Source organism: Nomascus leucogenys, chromosome 22a, assembly GCF_006542625.1.
Source record: "Nomascus leucogenys isolate Asia chromosome 22a, Asia_NLE_v1, whole genome shotgun sequence".
NCBI classification, from domain to species: domain Eukaryota; kingdom Metazoa; phylum Chordata; class Mammalia; order Primates; family Hylobatidae; genus Nomascus; species Nomascus leucogenys.
The window spans coordinates 12,151,594-12,170,882 of record NC_044402.1 but is presented as its reverse complement, the minus strand read 5'-3'; the positions used below and the strand labels follow the sequence as shown (position 1 = coordinate 12,170,882).

The 19,289-nt window shown below is 40.6% G+C and overlaps 1 protein-coding gene across 18 annotated transcripts in view; it reads left to right on the top strand.

Annotated features, from left to right (window-relative positions):
* The window catches only part of UNC79 (unc-79 homolog, NALCN channel complex subunit), a 278,472-nt gene that overhangs the window by 158,791 nt on the left and 100,392 nt on the right, over positions 1-19,289 (top strand). For 12 of the 18 annotated variants that reach the window (XM_012497970.2, XM_030803527.1, XM_030803537.1 and 9 more), the window contains 5 exons: positions 5,847-6,004; positions 9,537-9,718; positions 12,737-12,938; positions 15,322-15,501; positions 16,977-17,042. In XM_012497970.2, coding sequence (XP_012353424.2) covers positions 5,847-6,004; positions 9,537-9,718; positions 12,737-12,938; positions 15,322-15,501; positions 16,977-17,042 — 788 coding nt within the window. The remainder of the gene's footprint in view (positions 1-5,846; positions 6,005-9,536; positions 9,719-12,736; positions 12,939-15,321; positions 15,502-16,976; positions 17,043-19,289) is intronic. The other 6 variants (XM_030803532.1, XM_030803535.1, XM_030803533.1 and 3 more) reach the window with 1 other exon arrangement.

Genomic DNA, 19,289 nt, shown 5'->3' with positions numbered 1-19,289 from the left:
CTGGAAATACATCAGAAACATCCTTATTTTATATGTATGAGAATGAGTCAGTAAAAAAGGAAAAGATTGGTTCAGGTTAACTTGATGACAAACCACATTGAGGCTCTATCTTTCTTTACTCATTTTGTTTATTTATTTATTATTCATTCAACAAATATGAGGGCTTACTGTATACATTCTTGTTCTAGGTACTTAGGGAATTTGCAATCTAGTTTGGAAGGGGGTGAATCCTATATAGAGAAAAGGTGACCACATAATTTAGTATTCAAATTTGTCTGCGTTTGAGAGTGAAGAGAGGTGGTCTTCATAATAACCCCAAGAGGATGAATATAAACTCGACAGTCTTGGTTAAACTAAGATTCATGGTCATGTATATATAAGTCACCGTCAATCCAAGGGAATGTGATAAATTACTGCTTTATACAGCTCAGAGGTGGGAGAGAGCATTTCTGGATGAATGATGAATGATGAAAGGCTCTGGAGACAATACCACTTGAATGGGCATTGAGATAATGATAGAATTTTCATTGGTAGAGATTTGAGATGGGTGGGGCATGTTGTAAAACCTGGGAATGTCAAGAGCAAACAGATGGCAGAGTTGGAAAGGAGGGACCAGAAATGAGCAGGGCATACTTGGGGGATACCAAAGCTTTATTTATTTATTTATTTATTTATTTTGCTGGATGGTGTGGATGTAAGGGAGTAATGGAAAATGAGGCTGGAGAAGTAGGTTGGGACCCAAGTATGAAGGGCCTTGAAGATAGGGATTTTATTTAGTGATGTTTGGAGAGCCATGGAAGACCTTAAAATAGAGTCAGAGGTGTGCTTTACTAGAATGAGTATGGAGAAAAGAAAGATTTTTGGAAAGCACCCAAATTTAAGAGAGTGCTAAGAGCACATTGCAAAGGCTTACTGAATATAAACACACAATGCAGCACTTTCTTCTGAAAGGTTTGTTAGAAGAGGAAAGGAAACATCAGATACTTACAGAGAAAAGGGAGTAAACATTAAGGATTTTTAGGATAAAGAAAATCTGAACAGCCAGGCGCAATGGCTCATGTCTGTAATCCCAGCACTTTGGGAGGCTGAGGCAGGCAGATCATGAGGTCAGGAGATCGAGACCATCTTGGCTAACACAGTGAAACCCTGTCTTTACTAAAAATACAGAAAAATTAGCCGGGTGTGGTGGCGGGCGCCTGTAGTCCCAGCTACTTGGGAGGCTGAGGCGGGAGAATGGCGTGAACTGGGTAGGCGGAGCTTGCAGTGAGCCGAGATCGTGCCACTGCACTCCAGCCTGGGTGACAGAGCGAGACTCCGTCTCAAAAAACAAAAAAAAAAAGAAAAGAAAAAGAAAATCTGAATATGTTTATAGTCAGTGGCAAAGGGCCAGAGAAAGAAAACAGTTAGTGGGTCCAAGTTCTGGAAGGCAGGATAGTGTGCAATCAAGAACAAAGGGTAGGGTGGAAAACAGGAAGAATATCCTTTCCTTTGAAAGAAGATAAATTTTGAGGAAAAGAGAAAGTGTTAAGGGGAGTTTATAACAGCTGACTTAAGCCTTAAGAATATTAGGTGTTGATGTCTTCTCCTGAGAGGGGGATGATGGACATTGTGTTGGGAGCTTCAGGAACATGGAAGAGAGTATGGGACAGCCTGCATGAGGAAAGCAACAGGAAGTTAACAAAAAATAACCAAAGAATCACCAGCTTTAGGGTTCGGCTGGGGTTAGCTAGCACCAGTTTGCAGTGGACCAGCTTAGTAGGGGTTTGGGTTTCTTTTCCTCCGGCGCTCAGGGTCTTGGGAGTGGACGAGAGCAAATGGGCAAAGGGTTTATTTGGGACCGGCGACTGGTGATATGGTTATGATGGAAGCTCAGAGGGATGAGGATTCCAGAGTGATGAAACGGTTGTCTCTGGGATCCATTCTACAATTGAAAGCAGATGAAGCCAGAAAAATTGATATTTGGGAGAATAGTATGGAAAAAAGGGCAGAGGAGTCTCAGTCAGGATGGGCTGGAGGATGGGGGGAAGTTGGGTGTTCTCAGCCTTATAGAGGGGAGGTCAGCGTCTCATCCAGCAGCGTAAGGACACCTGAAGTCCAGGTGTCAGCAGGGCCGTGCGCCCTGTGACGATTCTAGGGGAGGAGCCTTTCTCGCCTCTCTCCTGGATTCTCATGGCTGCTGGCAATTGTTGGAATTTCTTGGCTTGTAGCTGCCTCACTCCAGTCTTTGCCACATGGTTTTCTTCCCTGTGTGTCCCTGAGTGTCCCCTCCTCTTCTTATTAGGGCACTAATCATTCATTATATTTAGGACCCGCCCTATCTAGTAGGAACTCATCTTAACTGATGAAATCTAAATAAGGCCCCATCTTGAGGTTCCAAGTGACATGAATTTTCGGGGCGCACTATTCAGCCCACTAGAGAAGCATACCATGAGAAAGGTGGAGGATCTACAGAAGTTTCTTCCCAAGAAAACAGGGATTCTACAGCTGCAGTGGGATGAAGAAGCTGGGGAGAGGGAAAGGGAAAGGGCAGACATGGCTGACCTGGAGTGCGGAAGAGTAGGAATGACCTGGAGGGAACAGTGTGAAGTTTGAGACCATCAGCAGATCTGGACGAAAGGAGTGAAGGAACAGGGTCAAGAGTTAGGCAGACACTCCATGAATTCAACATGGGAATACAAAATGGGCATTTTTTTATTGTGAAAGCAACCCCCCAGAATGTACACTTGCCAAATGGACTGTTAGTGCCACGGGACCACCCACTCGGCCTTTGGGGTCCATAGTCCGGGCTTTCTCCTTCAAGGGCCAGGTTTTCTCCGCAAAGTGCCACCCTGACACAAAAACCATGATGGACAATGAAAGGACCTGTGGAAAAGATGCTCTGCTTCTTTCCAAACAAGTCTGCCCTAGAGAGCTGGGAAAGCCAAATGGGACTGGCCAAATCCCGGGTTTTGGTCATGGAAATGGTTTTCTAGCTGGGCTGCCTGGTTTGCATTCTTCAACTACACCGGAAGTTCCATGAAGGCACAAATTATGTCTTATTTTTCCTTTGCACTCTTCCTAGGGCCTATTGCTGTGCTCTGGAAGCATCATCATCCTCATCATCATGATGGTGGTAGCAGCTTGAGGTTTCTGCATACCTACTAAGTGCCATGCTCTCTGCACATCTTGTTTAAAGCCCACACTGGGAGGACACGAAGGTTTAGAGAATTTGCACGTGGTTACACAGCTCATGAATAGCAGGGTTGGGATGAGATCCCTATTTGTCTGACTTCCACTTATTTAGATTAAGCATACGGCATTTAAAAAAGCACTCCTTTTCATTCTATAGCTCTGGTATGCCTTCTGAAAAACAGCCAGCTGGAGTGGCTTGTACCTCCATGTGCTCTCTGTAAAATGGAGATGGCACGTGTCACTCTTCCCTTCTCTTACTGGTGCAGCATGAGCTTTGTAAAGTCACAAATACAGGTGACCCCTGAACAACGGGGAGGTACAAATGCTGAACCCTGTGCAGTTGAAAATCCGTGTCTAACTTTTCTCTTCCCCAAAACTTAACCTCTAATAGCTTACTGTTGACCAGAAGCCTTATGATAACATAAAGAGCTGATTAACACATATTTTGTATGTTTTATGCATTATTTATTGTATTCTTACAGTAAAGTAAGCCAGAGAAAAGAAAATGTTATTGAGAGCATCATAAGGAAAATGCATTTGCAGTACCATACTGTGTTTATCAATACCGTAAGTTTATGCCATCTGTTTACAAGATGAATTGTCTGTTTGAAATGGTGAGCAGCTGCAGCTGCAGACCTCAAGCTATGGTACATACCAAGCAATTCAACTTTTCCTAGTAATGTTGTGACTTTTGTCTGCTTTCTGGGAGCACTTCCAGCGTTACTAGTGGCACTTCATATGGGACCCATGGTGCTATTCAAGGTTTACGGTATTGCACTAAACACAGTGAAAAACACGCGAGAACTGCGAGGGATCACTTTTTACTGTGATTTGTAATTTAGTGGAGAGAGGAACTGCTCACACAGAGAGACAACACTTGAGCTCACCTGAATAGCAACAGGAGATGGCTACAGAATTATTACCGTAGTACAGTGTGTACCACAGTTGGTTTTATGCAGTTACGATTTCATACTGCATCTTTACATTTGCTTAACATTCCTCTCCACTGTGAATGGCGCCATGTATGGTCTGTAAATGTTTGTGTGTGTAAGCATTCATAAATTTTAACTTTTTATAATAGATTCGTGTATAATTTATGGTAGTAAATGTTAAAATAGACTAGTAACTACATATATTTTATACATTCATGACATAACTTTTTCTTTTTTCTTTTTTTTTTTGAGACGGGAGTCTTGCTCTGTCACCCAGGCTGGAGTGCAGTGGCACAATCTTGGCTCACTGCAAGCTCTGCCTTCCAGGTTCACGCCATTCTCCTGCCTCAGCCTCCAGCGTAGCTGGGACTACAGGCGCCCGCCACCATGCCCAGCTAATTTTTTGTATTTTTAGTAGAGATGGAGTTTCACTGTGTTAGCCAGGATGGTCTTGATCTCCTGACCTTGTGATCCACCTGCCTCCACCTCCCAAAATGCTGGGATTACAGGCGTGAGCCACTGCGCCCGGCCGACATAACTTTTCCTGAAATTTTTTCACTATTTTTAGGCTACATGGTACATCTGTGAACTTTTTTAAATTGTTGCAAATCTCCTTAAAAAATTCAATATATTTATTGAAAACAATCCATGTATAAGTGGACCTGTACAGTTCAAACCTGTGTTGTTCAAGGGTCAACTGTAGTTTTGATTCTGATATTGACTCTGGAGTCAAATAGAAAACAAAAGAAAACAACAACAGAAACAACCAAAAGGCATACTTTAAATAATTGAAAAAAATGGAAACAATAATGTATTATTACTAAAATATTTTATATTCAGAATTATTCTGGTAGAACTTGATAGGAACTTAGCTGAAACTTGCTAAGGTGCAGGATGTTATCAGGGATCTCTTTCTCTGCCTTCTCCTCCTCCCCTTTCTCACTCCCTCCGCATCTCATAGCCCAGCTCTGGCTTGGCTTCTTCAATGGAACTAAGTGTTGGCTTCTCCGTTAAGTACAGGCTGTCCCTGTGAAATGGGAAGGAGGGTCATTGGCAGCTGCAGGCTGACATCACCCTTCATTCCTGAGATTTCAGAAGGAGAGAGAGCCTCTTTCTCCCAGAGTGCATATCAGTCCCTGAAATAAGAGTTCTGTTATTCCCGTGCTTGGGTCATACGCCTTCTCCTAGCTAATCACTTTATTCAGGGTGTTGACTTTCTTTGATTAGCCTGTTTGTGTTCCCCCTTATGATAGAGAAGGTTGGGGAGCTTGACGGATGACCTGTCTGTTCTTGGAGGGGCTGTTACTAAGAGAAAAAGAGTTGTTCTTTGACATCGTAAGAGGCTGGGCAGGCCAAACCAACCAAACTTCCCAGATGCTCACTGTAAGAAAATTTTTAAAAATCACGTATTACTCCATCATCCTAACATAACTAATTTTGACTTTGTATATTACTGAACAGTCATTTATTTATATTGTTCATTTATATTGCTGAATTTACATTATGCAGATTTTTAAGTTATAAAATGTTAAGTAAAAGTATTTTTCTCCAGTGTCACGTTAAGAGGACAGAGCATAGGAAACGTCTATCAGAGGATTATCCTCTTGTGGATGAGTGTAATTTCACCAAAAGCACCCCTACCCACCGTCTTGTAACTCCGCTTGCCGTAAATTAAGAGGACAGGATCTTTTTCTGGAAAGGTTGTGATAACTGTCACCACTTTGCTTCTCCTTGATTCCCTAGCCTGTGGAGGGTCGTCAAATCCGAGTTCTCTCAGCTGTCTTCACTGGCAGTCCCTCTTCTCCTCCATGCCCTGTCACTTCCTCATGGTGCTGACATCTTCTGGACAATCATAAATGGCAATTTCAACAGCAAAGACTGGAAGATGAGGTTTGAAGCAGGTACCTCTGTGTTAGCTTAAAACTCATTCTGGGTCACACAGTACACAGGTGTCTGGTCACGGCATCTTTTTTGGCAGCTCCTTTCTCATCCCTTCTTTTTAAAAGGCATTCTCCTGCTGGCTGGTGTCCTTTGGGGGTTCTGCTTTGAGCTTCCTCTCTAAAATAACAGCATTTTGCAGAGTGGTCCTTAGGGAGGGTGGTCCTGTCCGGGTTTGCATAGGACAGACCCAGCTTATGCCTGTTACCCAAGTGTAGCGATTAACTGCACCCATGTTTACTCCCAAACAGGCACTGGCTTGGATTCAGTCAACCTATGAGTTTACTTGCATCAGTTACTGGGAATATTTGTTAAAATGCACATTATCTGGCCACATCCTAGAGCTTCTGAATCAGAATCTCAGTGGGAGGTGGGGGTGATGCCAGAAATTGAGTTTTTTGTTTGTTTGTTTTGTTTTGTTTTTTTGAGACAGTCTTGCTGTGTTGCCCAGGCTGAAGTGCAGTGGCATGATCTCAGCTCACTGCAACCTCTGCCTCCTGAGTTCAAGTAATTCTTGTGCCTCAGCCTCCCAAGTAGCTGGGACTACAGGTGCATGCTACTACACCTGGGAAATTTTTGTATTTTTAGTAGAGACAAGGTTTCAGCATGTTGACCAGGCTGGTCTTGAACTCCTGACCTCAGGTGATCTGCCCACCTTGGCCTCCCAAAGTGTTGGGATTACGGGCATGAGCCACTGTGCTGGGGCAGAAATTGAGATTTTTAATAAGAGGTTTGAGAATCTCTGCTGTTTACCCTTGCCACTGAGGGATCAGGGACCAAGTCTCTTGCAGCTTGGGTATAATTTCCTAGTAAATAGAACATCAGGTTCTCAGAGTAATGTGGTAAGGAAGGAACCTGGGAGGAAGGGTTCTCTTAGCCTCATGTCTGCTGGCCCACTGTCACCCCAATCTGCTAGTAGTTCCATTCTCAGGGTAGCAGGCAGGGTCGGCATGCCACAGTGCGGCTTCTCAGAACAGTTCTGTATGTTTGTGTCTCAAAAGTTTGGCACAGAAATGGAAGTTTCATCAGTGAGGTAACTATTATACCTTTAGTTCAGTTCCTTAATATATGGCCACTTCAAAATGTTCTTGCTTTTTAATGCCCACAGGAATCTCAGGGGCTAGTTAGTATATATATATGATAGCACATCATGTTGTGGAGGGTTAGGATTAATCTTCTGAATCTCAGCTCTGGTTATGTTATTTTCTTTCTTTCCTTTTTTTTTTTTTTTGTTTGTTTGTTTGTTTTGAGATGGAGTCTAGCTCTGTTGCCCAAGCTGGAGTGCAGTGGAGTGATCTCAGCTCACTGCAACCTCTGCCTCCCGGGTTTAAGTGATTCTCTTGCCTTAGCCTCCTGAGCAGCTGGGACTACGGGTGCTCGCCACCACACCCGGCTAATTTTTGTATTTTTACTAGAGATGGGGTTTCATCATGTTGGCCAGGCTGGTCTTGAACTCCTGACCCCAGATGATCCACCCGCCCCGACCTCCTAAAGTGCTGAGATTACAGGCATGAGCCACCGTACCTGGCCAAGGTCGTGTTACTTTTCTATTCAAGAAATTTTAATGGGTTTTTTTTCAATGCCTAGAGAATAAAGTTCAGACTCCTTAAACTGCCATTCAGATGGTCTGACTGCAACTGCAGACAGCCTCATTTCCTGCGCTTCTTTCTACACACACCCTTGCTGTGTTCCCACTGCTTCCTGCCTCCCTTCCTCCATGCGGGGGCCGTTCTGGGCTTTCCACCTTTCATCCTCTTTCCTTTAAGGCCCTACACAAACGCCACCTCCACATGATCCATCTTCAAATGCCGCCATTGAGGTCTACCTTCTAGGTCCCCCCTGTGGAGAGTGGTTTATGTATCCCGGATCTCCCATAGCATTTTATTTATACCACACTAGAGGCATTTACAGCTTTTTAAAAGTTATATTTCAGTTATAGTTGTACGTGTCTTATCTATTTTAGTCAATTTAACTTTGAGGTCAAGAGTTATGAATGATTCCTCTTTCCATTTACTTCTGTCTCCTCCCAAGTGCCTAAGATAGTTTCTTAGTGGTACACATATGTGTGCTTAATATATATATACATATATATTTTTAAAATAAGCAAATCAGTGAATTTATTGAATAAATTAGATATGTGCTAGGAGCTATGGGAACAATAGAAAGAAGTGTAAGAGCAGATTGCTGTCCTCAGGAGGCTTCCGGTTTAATTGATGAGACCAAACATAAGCATGTAAGAGGTTGGCAAATTATAAAAGGCATAAATATAATCAAGACCACAAAATAAAATATGTCATATAATGAGCACGTATTGTGTTCATAGATAGCTCATATTCTGAGCACACAAATGCAATATGTAAATTAGTGATATACGAATGAGTAGTACTTTTACAGGAGTTCATGGGATGGAAAGGTCACTCTAGGAGATCAGAGAAGACTTTATAAAACAGAATTTCAGCAGAGATTCTCTAAGGTTGGTAGAATGTCAATAGGAAGAATACTGTAGGTCGGGTGCGGTGGCTCATGCCTGTAATCCCAGCACTTTGGGGGACCAAAGCAGGCAGATCTCTTGAGGTCAGGAGTTCGAGACCAGCCTGGCCAACATGGTAAAACCATGTCTCTACTAAAAATACTAAAGTTAGCTGGGCATGGTGGTGCCTGCCTGTAATCCCAGCTACTTGGGAGTCTGAGGCATGAGAATCACTTGAACCTGGGAGATGGGGGTTGCAGTGAGCTGAAATCGTGCCACTGCACTCCAGCCTGGGCAACAGAGTGAGACTCCATCTCAAAAAAACAAAACAAAACAAACAAAAGAATATTCTAGGCTGTTGCAACAGCTTAAGCAAAATACTGAAACGTCTTAATTTGCATTGCACTATATTGCTTTGCTAGCTATTGTAACTTTTTATAAAGCCATGCTTTAAGTATGGCTGGAATTGTTTAACATTGATTTGCAGAATAACTAGAAATCTATCAAGTAAGCATATATTTATAGCATGGAATAAATACTTGGCTTTGATAGCCCCAGGAAATGTCTATTTGGTCTGCCATTTCGCACCACGACCTACTAAGAGTAGAGTAGGGGACCAGAACCCAGAGCCAGGACTGGTGGGCACCTCCTACCTCTCTCTGTTATCTGCAGAGCTTCTATGGAATGGCCACAGAAAGAAGCATAGAGGCATTTGGAATATTTTGAAATATAGCTGAAAGTTAAACAAAGAGAAAGACCATGAAAAAATTGTAAAAGACAACCCAGAGTTAGATCAAGGCTGCGTGGGAAAAAAAAGTTCTGCTCTGAGTAGAAAGAGTCTCTACTGCACAGATGAAATGGAACACTCGAGATGGTGGTATTAGACTTTCCTGTTGGGATTTAAAGTAAACCATGTGGGAGACCCCGAGTTAACTTTTTCTCTGTGAGTTCAGTTCTCAGACTGGCTAAATAAATGTGTATGCGTGTGCGTATTTACGTATTTTGCCTTCTCTTTTACATTGCAGTGGAAAAAGTTGCTGTAATTTGTAGATTTCTGGATATTCACTCAGTAACCAAAAACCACCTGCTGAAGTACTCCCTGGCACATGCCTTCTGCTGCTTCCTGACAGCGGTGGAGGATGTCAACCCCGCAGTGGCTACCAGAGCTGGTCTCTTGCTTGACACCATAAAGAGGCCAGCATTGCAGGTGACACGTGATGTGTGTTATCTGCTCGGAAGGTGGTCTGTGTCAGCACTAATAAATCATTGTGTTATTTGTCACATGTCCTAGTCTGTTTGACCTGCTATAACAGAATATCATAAACCGGGTAATTTATAAACAACAGAAATTTATTTCGCGATTGTCTGCCAAAGGCCTGCTGTCTAGTTCATAGATGGGGCCTTTGCTGTGTCTAGGGCCTCTTTCATAAGAGCGCTAGACCCATTCATTAGGGTCCTGCCCACATGACCTAATCGTCTCTCAAAGCCCCACCTCCTAATACTATCATATTGGTGATTTAGTTTCAACAGGAATTTGGGGGTGATGCCCTTGCACACATTTTCAGACCATAGCATCACATATAATATTGATGATGATGATGGAGATTTTTTAACTGGAAGAAATATACCAGAACCACACGTTGCTAAAAGATCCCTTGTTGTTATTTGTTGATGCCACCTTTTTTTAAGAGATAGTCTTACTCTGTTGCCCAGGCTGATCATAACTCTCTGCAGCCTGAAACTCCTGGGCTCAAGTGATCCTCCTTCCTCAGCCTCCTGAGTAGCTAGGACAATGCATCACCACACCCACCTAATTTTTAACTTTTTTTTTTTGTAGAGACAGGATCTTGCTATATTGCCCAGGCTGGTCTTGAACTCCTGGCCTCCAGCAATCCTCCCGCTTTGGCCTCCCAGAGTGCTGGGATTATAGGCATGAGCTGTACTTCCTGGCCCTTTGTTGATACTTTCTTTTCAGTCTTTATTCATATGCCGATATGACTTTGGACAGATGTAATTATTGCATAACGTGTGTGTGTGTGTGTGTGTGTGTGTGTGTGTGTGTGTGTGTGTGTGGCAGATTTTAAAACTAGGTTGGTTTATCTTACACCACTTAGCTAGCTCCTGGGATGGAGGCCTCTGTTGTTAGAGGCTCGATGCTAAGAGAAATCAGATAAATTATAGTTTTTTGCTTTGTTTTGTTTTGAGATAGAGTCTCATTCTCTTGCTCAGGCTGGAGTGCAGTGGTGCGATCTCGGCTCACTGCAACCTTCGCCTCCTGGGTTCAAGTGATTTTTATGCTTTAGTCTCCCAAACAGCTGGGACTACAGGCTTATGCCACCATGCCTGGCTAATTTTTGTATTTTTACTAGAGACAGGGTTTTGCTATGTTGGCCAGGCTGGTCTTGAACCCCTGGCCTCAAGTGATTCGCCTGCCTCAGCCTCCCAAAGTGCTGGGATTAGAGGCCTGAGCCACTGCGCCTGGCCTGAATTATAGTTTTAATCAAAGTAAAACATGAGAAGGTAAATATGCTACCATAAGAAAACATCACAAATTAAAGCCAAAGAGAAAAGAAATATGGGACCTGGAGAGAGTGGTATATTTATCTTGTTTGGAACCTTTATTTTTTGGTGGAGACACCGAGTCTCAGAGAGATAATGTGACTTATCAAAGGACACAAAGTGATTTAGTGAGAGAATCAAGATTAGAGCCTCCAAAGTTCTGATCTACTGTTTCTCCATGTTGCATCTGATTTATTATTTTATTGTTATTATTCAACTAATAACAGCAAGAGCTAACATTCCTCAGATAGCTACTATTTCCAGGGCAGTGTGTTAAAAGTGTACTGTTATGCACTATCTTATTTAATCCTCACAGTAACCTTTTGTGTGTTCTCATTTTACAGATAGAGATGCTGAGGGTTAGAAAGGTTAAGCCACCTTTTCAGAGTCACATAGCTAGTTATCTGCAGAGGAAATTCAGCACTGATTTATAATACAGTCCACATACTTAAGAGTGTGTGTGCATGTGTGTGTGTGTGTGAGTGTGTGTGTGTGTGCACGCACACGCATACACTGTCTCCTAATCCAGTGTAAGCTTCTTCCTGGATTTTAAGACCAAGAAGCAAGGGCAAGCTTGCATGATCTGAAAGACTGAAGGGTTATGCTGCCTGTGGCACATTCTTTTTTTTGTAAAATCTCCAGTTGACTTCTGAATAGTTCTTCTCTGTTGATCTTACCAGGTACTTCTATGTCCTACCCCTTGCTTAGGGCCTGGAACATAGGAGGCACTCATTAGATGACAGCTGAATTAATGAATGGGATGTTTGGATGAATTGCAATTTTTAAATCTCATTCTGTTAAAAAGAGGGGGAATGGTAAACTCAGACACTAGAGGAACAGGTTCTCAATCCATTCCAACTTTGATTAACATTCTATGTTCCACTCACATTCTAAGAAAACCAGGTGACTGCTTTTTTCAGAATCATGAAATTTTGGATTGAAAGTAGATTTCTAGACCATCTTTTTGTGTATTCTAAAATGTAGCTTTGAAAGTACGCTCCTCTTAATGACTACAGGCATTACAACCAGATGCAGCCGGGCGCGGTGGCTCACGCCTGTAATCCCAGCACTTTGGGAGGCCAAGGCAGGCAGATCACAAGGTCAGGAGATTGAGACCATCCTGGCTAACACAGTGAAACCTCGTTTCTACTAAAAATACAAAAAATTAGCCAGGCGTGGTGGCACTCGCCTGTAGTCCCAGCTACTCGGGAGGCTGCGGCAGGAGAATTGCTTGAACCTGGGAGGTGGAGGTTGCAGTGAGCTGAGATCCCATTGCTGCACTCCAGCCTGGGCAACAGAGCGAGACTCCATCTCAAAAAACAAACAAAGAAACAACAACAAAAAACCCAGATGCATTGACTTGAGGGTATTTGGATTAAGTGGTTATTATTTAACGCATTAGAAAATCAATAGCATGCATTTAGTTCAGATTTCTGAATCAAAATTCAAGAGATTCTGCAAGGAAGATAAATTCCTCTTCTACATTTTTCTTTCCTACCAAAACTTGCAATCAAAAAAGATTCCAGTGGGATCATTCTACATTATAAATTTGAATTGAGTAGGCTGCCTTGTTTCATTGACTTTGCCTAGTATATCGGCTTTGAAGTAACTTAGATGTTTATATCTGACTTTCTTCTTTTCTTTTTTTTTTTCTCCTCTTTCCCAGGGTCTATGTCTTTGTCTTGACTTCCAGTTTGATACTGTGGTTAAAGACAGACCCACAATTTTGAGCAAGCTTTTACTCTTGCATTTTCTTAAGCAGGATATTCCTGCTCTGAGCTGGGAGTTCTTTGTCAATAGATTTGAGACGCTTTCTTTGGAAGCCCAGCTACATTTGGATTGTAACAAGGAATTTCCTTTTCCTACAAGTAAGTAAAATGAAGAACTTGCTGTAAACCGTTACAGTTCCCATTGTGCTTGCCTAGACAAACAGAAGACATTGGCATGTCGTTTAATTCCTCTGCAGAGGATGCCTTGACCTCATGCACTCAATTCATTAAATGCTTATTGAATAGCTGCTGTAGTAATCCATAGATTTAAGCATATCCTGGCATTCCAAAATCAGAATTCTTCTCATTTCCTTGACCTATGATAACCATTTATGACTGTGTGTTCCCTAAATATGATTCAGTCATTATGTTTATAACATTTGTGAGCAATTTTAGGAAGCATATTTGCACCTTGCAAACTCACTCTTGCATACTTTCTAAATTTCAATAGTTTTGGGGACATAGGTGGGTTTTGGTTACATGGATACGTTCTTTATTGGTAATTTCTGAGATTTTGGTGCACCCGTCACCTGAGCATTGTACATTGTACCCAATGTGTAGTCTTTCATCCCTCACCGCCCTCCCACCCTTCCCCACAAAGTCCCCAAATTCCATTCTGTCATTCTTATGTCTTTGCATCCTCGTAGCTTAGCTCCCACTTACAAGTGAGAACATACAATGTTTGGTTTTCCATTTCTGCATTACTTGACTTAAAATAATGTTCTCCAATTCCATCCAGGTTGCTGTGAATGCCATTATTTCATTCTTTTAAATGACCAAGTAGTATTCCACGGTACATATGTATACCACATTTCCTTTATCCACTTGTTGAGTAATGGGCATTTAGGCTGGTTCCATATTTTTGCAATTGCGAATTGTGCTGCTATAAACATGCATGTGCAAATGTCTTTTCCTGTAATGACTTCCTTCCCTCTGGGTAAATACCCAGTAGTGGGATTGCTGGATCAAATGGTAGATCCACTTTTAGTTCTTTAAGGAATCTCCATACTGTTTTCCAAAGTGATTGTACCAATTTACACTCCTACCAACAGTGTAAAAGTGTTCCCTTTTTACCACATCCCCACCAATGCCTATTATTTTTGGATTTTTAAATTATGGCATTCTTGCAGGAGTAAGGTGGTATCTCATTGTGGTTTTAATTTGCATTTCCCTGATAATTAGTGATGTTGAGCATTTTTTCATATGTTTGTTGGCCGTTTGTATATCTTCTTTTGAGAATTGTCTATTCATGTCCTTTGCCTACTTTTTGATGGGATTATTATTATTATTATTTTGCTGATTTGTTTGGGTTCCTTGTAGATTCTGGATATTAGTCCTCTGTCAGATGCACCGTTTGCAAATATTTTTCCCGATTCAGTCGGTTGTCTGTTTACTCTGTGGATTATTTTGTTTGCTGTGCAGAAACTTTTTAGTTTAATTAGGCCCCATCTGTTTATTTTTGTTTTTGTTGCATTTGCTTTTGGGTACTTGGTCATGAACTCTTTGCCTAAGCCAATGTCTAGAAGAGTTTTTCAAATGTTGTCTTCTAGAATTTTTATGGTTTCAGATCTTAGATTTAAGCCTTTGATCCATCTTGAGTTGTCCTCTCCCCACTTTATGTTTTTATTTGCTTTGTTGAAGATCAGTTGGCTGTAAGTATTTAGCTTTGTTTCTGGGTTCTCTATTCCATTCCATTGGTCTACAAGCCTATTTTAATACAAGTACCATGTTGTTTTGGTACCTATAGCCTTGTAGTATAGTTTAAACTCCAGTAATGTGATGCCTCCAGATGAGTTCTTTTTGCTTAGTCTTGCTTTGGCTATGTGGGCTCTTTTTTTGGTTCCATAGGAATTTTAGAATTGTTTTTGTAGCTCTGTGAAGAATGATGATGGTACTTTGATGGGAATTGCATTGAATCTGCTGCCCAGGCTGATGTGTAGTGGTGTCATCATAGCTCACTGCAACCTTCAACTCTTGGGCTCAAGCAATCCTCCCAGCTAATCTTCCTGAGTAGCTAGGACTATGGGGGTGAACCACCATACCTGGCTAATTTTTCCTTTTTTGTAGAGATGGGGGTCTTGCTATATTGCCCAGGCTGGTCTCAAACTCCTGGCCTCAAGGGATCCTCCCACCATGGCCTCCCAAAGTGCTAGGATTACAGGCATGAGCCACCACACCTGGCCTCTTGCTTAGTTATTAATCAGTTACCTACAGCTCTGAATAGGTGGAGAAAAGACTTTCGTCACTCAACTATCCAATGATAACAAAATTAGATAATTTAATCTTGTGGTCTAAGCAGAAAAAAAAATCATGATAGGCAATAGTCATTTTTGTATATAGGACTCATCATAGAGGGAGATGTATATCCATGAAAAATGTATTTTAATATTGAAACTCTACACAGATGGATTGTTTTAGACTAGGTGGATTACAAAGCCCTATGTAAAGGAGAGTGATAGTCTCTTTAATTCCTTTTGCAAAGCCATCACTGCTGTGAGGACCAATGTTGCTAACCTCAGCGATGCAGCCTTATGGAAGATCAAGAGAGCTCGCTTTGCAAGAAACCGCCAGAAGAGTGTACGTTCCCTGAGGGACAGTGTGAAAGGGCCTGTGGAATCCAAGAGGGCACTCTCCCTCCCTGAGACCCTGACCTCCAAAATTCGTTGAGTATCTTCTTTCATCTTTCCATTAAATCTGTTTAATGTCTTTCTGAGGCTTACTTGTCTTGTTGAATGTTCACAGAGAGTATAGCATGTTTAGCAAACTGAGTTTGTTCATAAGTTTGGCTTTCAGATTCCCTAGAGAATCACCTCAGGGGTATAAATGCCTAGGGTTGCTTTTCCTAGTTTGCTGGGGTAGCAAAGCCCTGATCCAACAATAGATGTTTTTGAAATGTAAAAGGCAGCAAATGCATTGATGCTTGGCATGCAGCTTAGAAGAAACATTTGCTCCTAAGTCCTAGGACACCAAAGTTTGCACCACCAGCCTTGTATCCTAAGAGCTTTCTGAATAAGACTTAGACAATAAGACCTATCGTGGCTAAGGAGGGACAGTTGAAATTTGGAATGTATTTTTTTTTCATGTCTGATAGAAGCAGCCACACAAACCCCCTAAGACAAACCAATAATAATGGTTGCTTTTGAAATAGAGAAATCGGGCTGAGAAATTGAATTTCTGCTCATTTTCACCAGATAATTCATAAATAAAAATAAGCTTCATTACCAATATTTTAAAAAAGACCATATATACTTGTTCTATAAAAGGTCTTTCTTTATATTATAGTTTTAAAGAGAATAAAATTTTCCTTAAATTACCAAATGACTAGATAAACTCTAATGATTAGTAATGACTCATGAAAGACAAATAATTAAAAATCATTACTAAATCACCATACTAATGAATATGTTTAAATATATTACTAACTTGTAAAATTTATTAAATGATTTAATCTTTAAATAATCACTGTGAAGTAAATAAAATAATGACCCAAAACCTATTTCTTATCCTGTCAGAAGTTGAAAGGTCTATTTTTCATTGGCATTTATTAGAAGACAGCCTTATATAACATAACCGTTTATAATCACAAATATGATTTGATTTTATTCATTACATTTTCTCTATTTTATGACAAGCTGTGGAAATGTGTTCTTTTAAACTTTGGGAGAGTTAAGTATGAATGAAAGTTCTTTAAGTAATCAATAACCCAGTTTTTCAGGGAGCAAAGATAATCACAGGTGATCATTTAAGAATAGCCAGTGGTAGTGCTAGGCCCCAGGTGAAACTGTTTAAATCCTAGAAACCAATACCTAGATTAAATAAATAACAAATTTTATATGAGTTTCCCAGCTCTATTTATATCCTAACGGATCAGTTTAGAATATAAAGTGTATTTATTGTTATTTCTTGTTCATTAATTCACATGACAATTTTGAAGATGAAGTAACATTGAAGGATGGTCTTATGATTCAGATAAAAACTGCAAAACGTTTGTTACATAAACAACTTTCATGTGATGTTAATTACAAATAGAAAAATGAAACCTGCCCCTACTATCCAATAAAGTTAGCACTGAGTATATTTTCTAGGCTCCAGTTGTCTGTAATGCTTATTTAAATAGAGTTGTTGTTGATTTTTAAGCTATGAGGTTGACCAGGCATGAGCAGTCTGCTCCAGCTCTCGGTGGGACACCCGAACAGACGCCAGGTGGGTACTTCTGACATTGAAGGGCCATGTACAAGTGTCTATCACAGGTGGACAAGGTAGAGAATGCAGTGTCTCTAACTGGACCAGGGTGATATACTTAGGATTTGCAAGCTCAAAAGGGTCTTACCTCAGATGTTCAAGTGTTTGAGCCCCTGATAGGGCAATTCTTTCTATTTTGATATTAACAGATGACTTTTGATTCCATTAACTTTTGGTCCAGTAAGAAGCATCATATCACCTGAGTCTGCACCTTTCCCCAGAGAGCCAGTATGACTAGAGCTATCCACAGTATTTATATTTGTATGTGTCTTTACACATAGAAATATTTTGTTCATATATATCTGCTATAGGAAAACCATACATTTCATTTACATTTTAAAAGGTTATACATTTGAACCACTGTCATCTGCTCATCCCCTTAGCCATTCCTGATTCTTTGCAACTCTACATGCATTTCTGTTTCTCAGAGAAAGGAGAATTTCCTCTGTTTGGAGGACCATAGCATGATACAGTTTAACGACCATTTGATGTTCTGTGATATATTACAATTTATCATGAAGTAGCCTAAGAGGGCATTGGCAAGGAGATTCCACACGAATGGTGTCGTGACTCACTGGGAAGATTATGAAGGTTCTGAATACCTGCTTATTAGTCAAAAACAAATTTGGTAACTCCCACCTATGTATCATGCTATAGAACATTTGAGTTTTCATCTAAGACTACTAGTTTTAAGATAAATGTTTCAGAATGGTACAGACACTCTCAGAAGGAAAATTTCAAGTAAGGAGACTTTAAAGATCATTATATGTTATAAAAAGGAAGTTTGAAAGAGAGGGAGTCCGGAGTGGGAGGGGAGAGAGAAAATCCCAGATATCATCCAGGCAGACAGCAGATGGTGGCCAATTCTCTTTTAAAATTGATGAGAAAAAAGGAATAGCAAACACTGGGTAGAGTCCCTCTACCTTGCCTTACACATCGCTCACGTATGCTACTGTGCTGTGATTTTTTTTTAAAGAATAAAAATAAGAACTTCTGATTCAAAGCTTTATTAGAAATATGAAATCCATGCAGTTCCCCTTCAGTGAGGCATTTTTGAGATTGTTCTTAGTTTCATAAATTATCTTTATTTTACTCTAGCTTGTCTCTTTGTCTTAAAGCTTAGCTGAGAAGCTAGTCTTTCATAATAATTATCCATTTGAACAATCCAACCCAAGAAGTCCCCTCACATCTCTGTGGGAAAACATGTACATGTGTTTCTTGCAGTTAAAAAAAGCCTTCAGGCATCTAATTATTCCACCAAAAGTGGCCAGATGGAAAAGAGGCAGATAACAGCATTGTTTAAATAAAATATGAAGCTAAAACTTCAGGAAAGGTAATTTACATGACACCATCATAAGCAAAACTTGCTTAGATATGGAAATAGCTGGCTCAGCTTATAAGGCAATTTCAAACTACTGTAGGGTTCCATTTTTGCATTATTATTTACTGGACCCTGACTGTTTCTAACTTGGAAGCAAGGACATGCCAGATTTATCATAAGATTGTGGAGAATGGTTTAAGACAGTAATTAAGTGGAAACTGAAGAACTTGCTACTTAACGAACATACTTTTTTTGGTCCAAGTAATGGGCTCCTCTTTGCGGACCTCTTATTGATTAGACTTGAAATAAAGCAGATGCCCCTTTATACAACAAGATTTAAATTTAATTGCTGTTTAGGTTGAACTTTTTGGCAGTGGACTTTCAATTTATGACTCTCTGATCTTAACCTTTACATGGTAACCACAGAAAATGGAATAGAAAATTCTGTTTTCTATAGGAGGTATACTCTGCAAGGTTTGCAGAGAGTCACATTCCTCTGTGACTTTTCAAATCAAAGGCTTTGTGCATCTAAATAAAATTAATAGAATCTTATAGCTGAAACATTAGCAATGTGTTAACAGTCTCATTTTATAGAGGAAGAAACTGAGATTCTCACAAAAGAACAAGCTTGTTGGTGACTGATCTGGGTCTCAAGCCCAGAGGTCCTGAGCTCTGTAACAAGGCATGTAACTGCCAGTAGGAATTCAGCACCTTCATTTCTTCCTAATTGATGGGATACACAATCTTTTTAACTGCTCATCTACAATTTGTATGATTAGACATAAGGAGTACTTTCACTGGTGCTGTAAGAACGAGGAAATTTTGTCTTCATGTATTTAGAATACTGATGAAGATTAATTGAATAGAATGCAGCTGTTGTTATATAA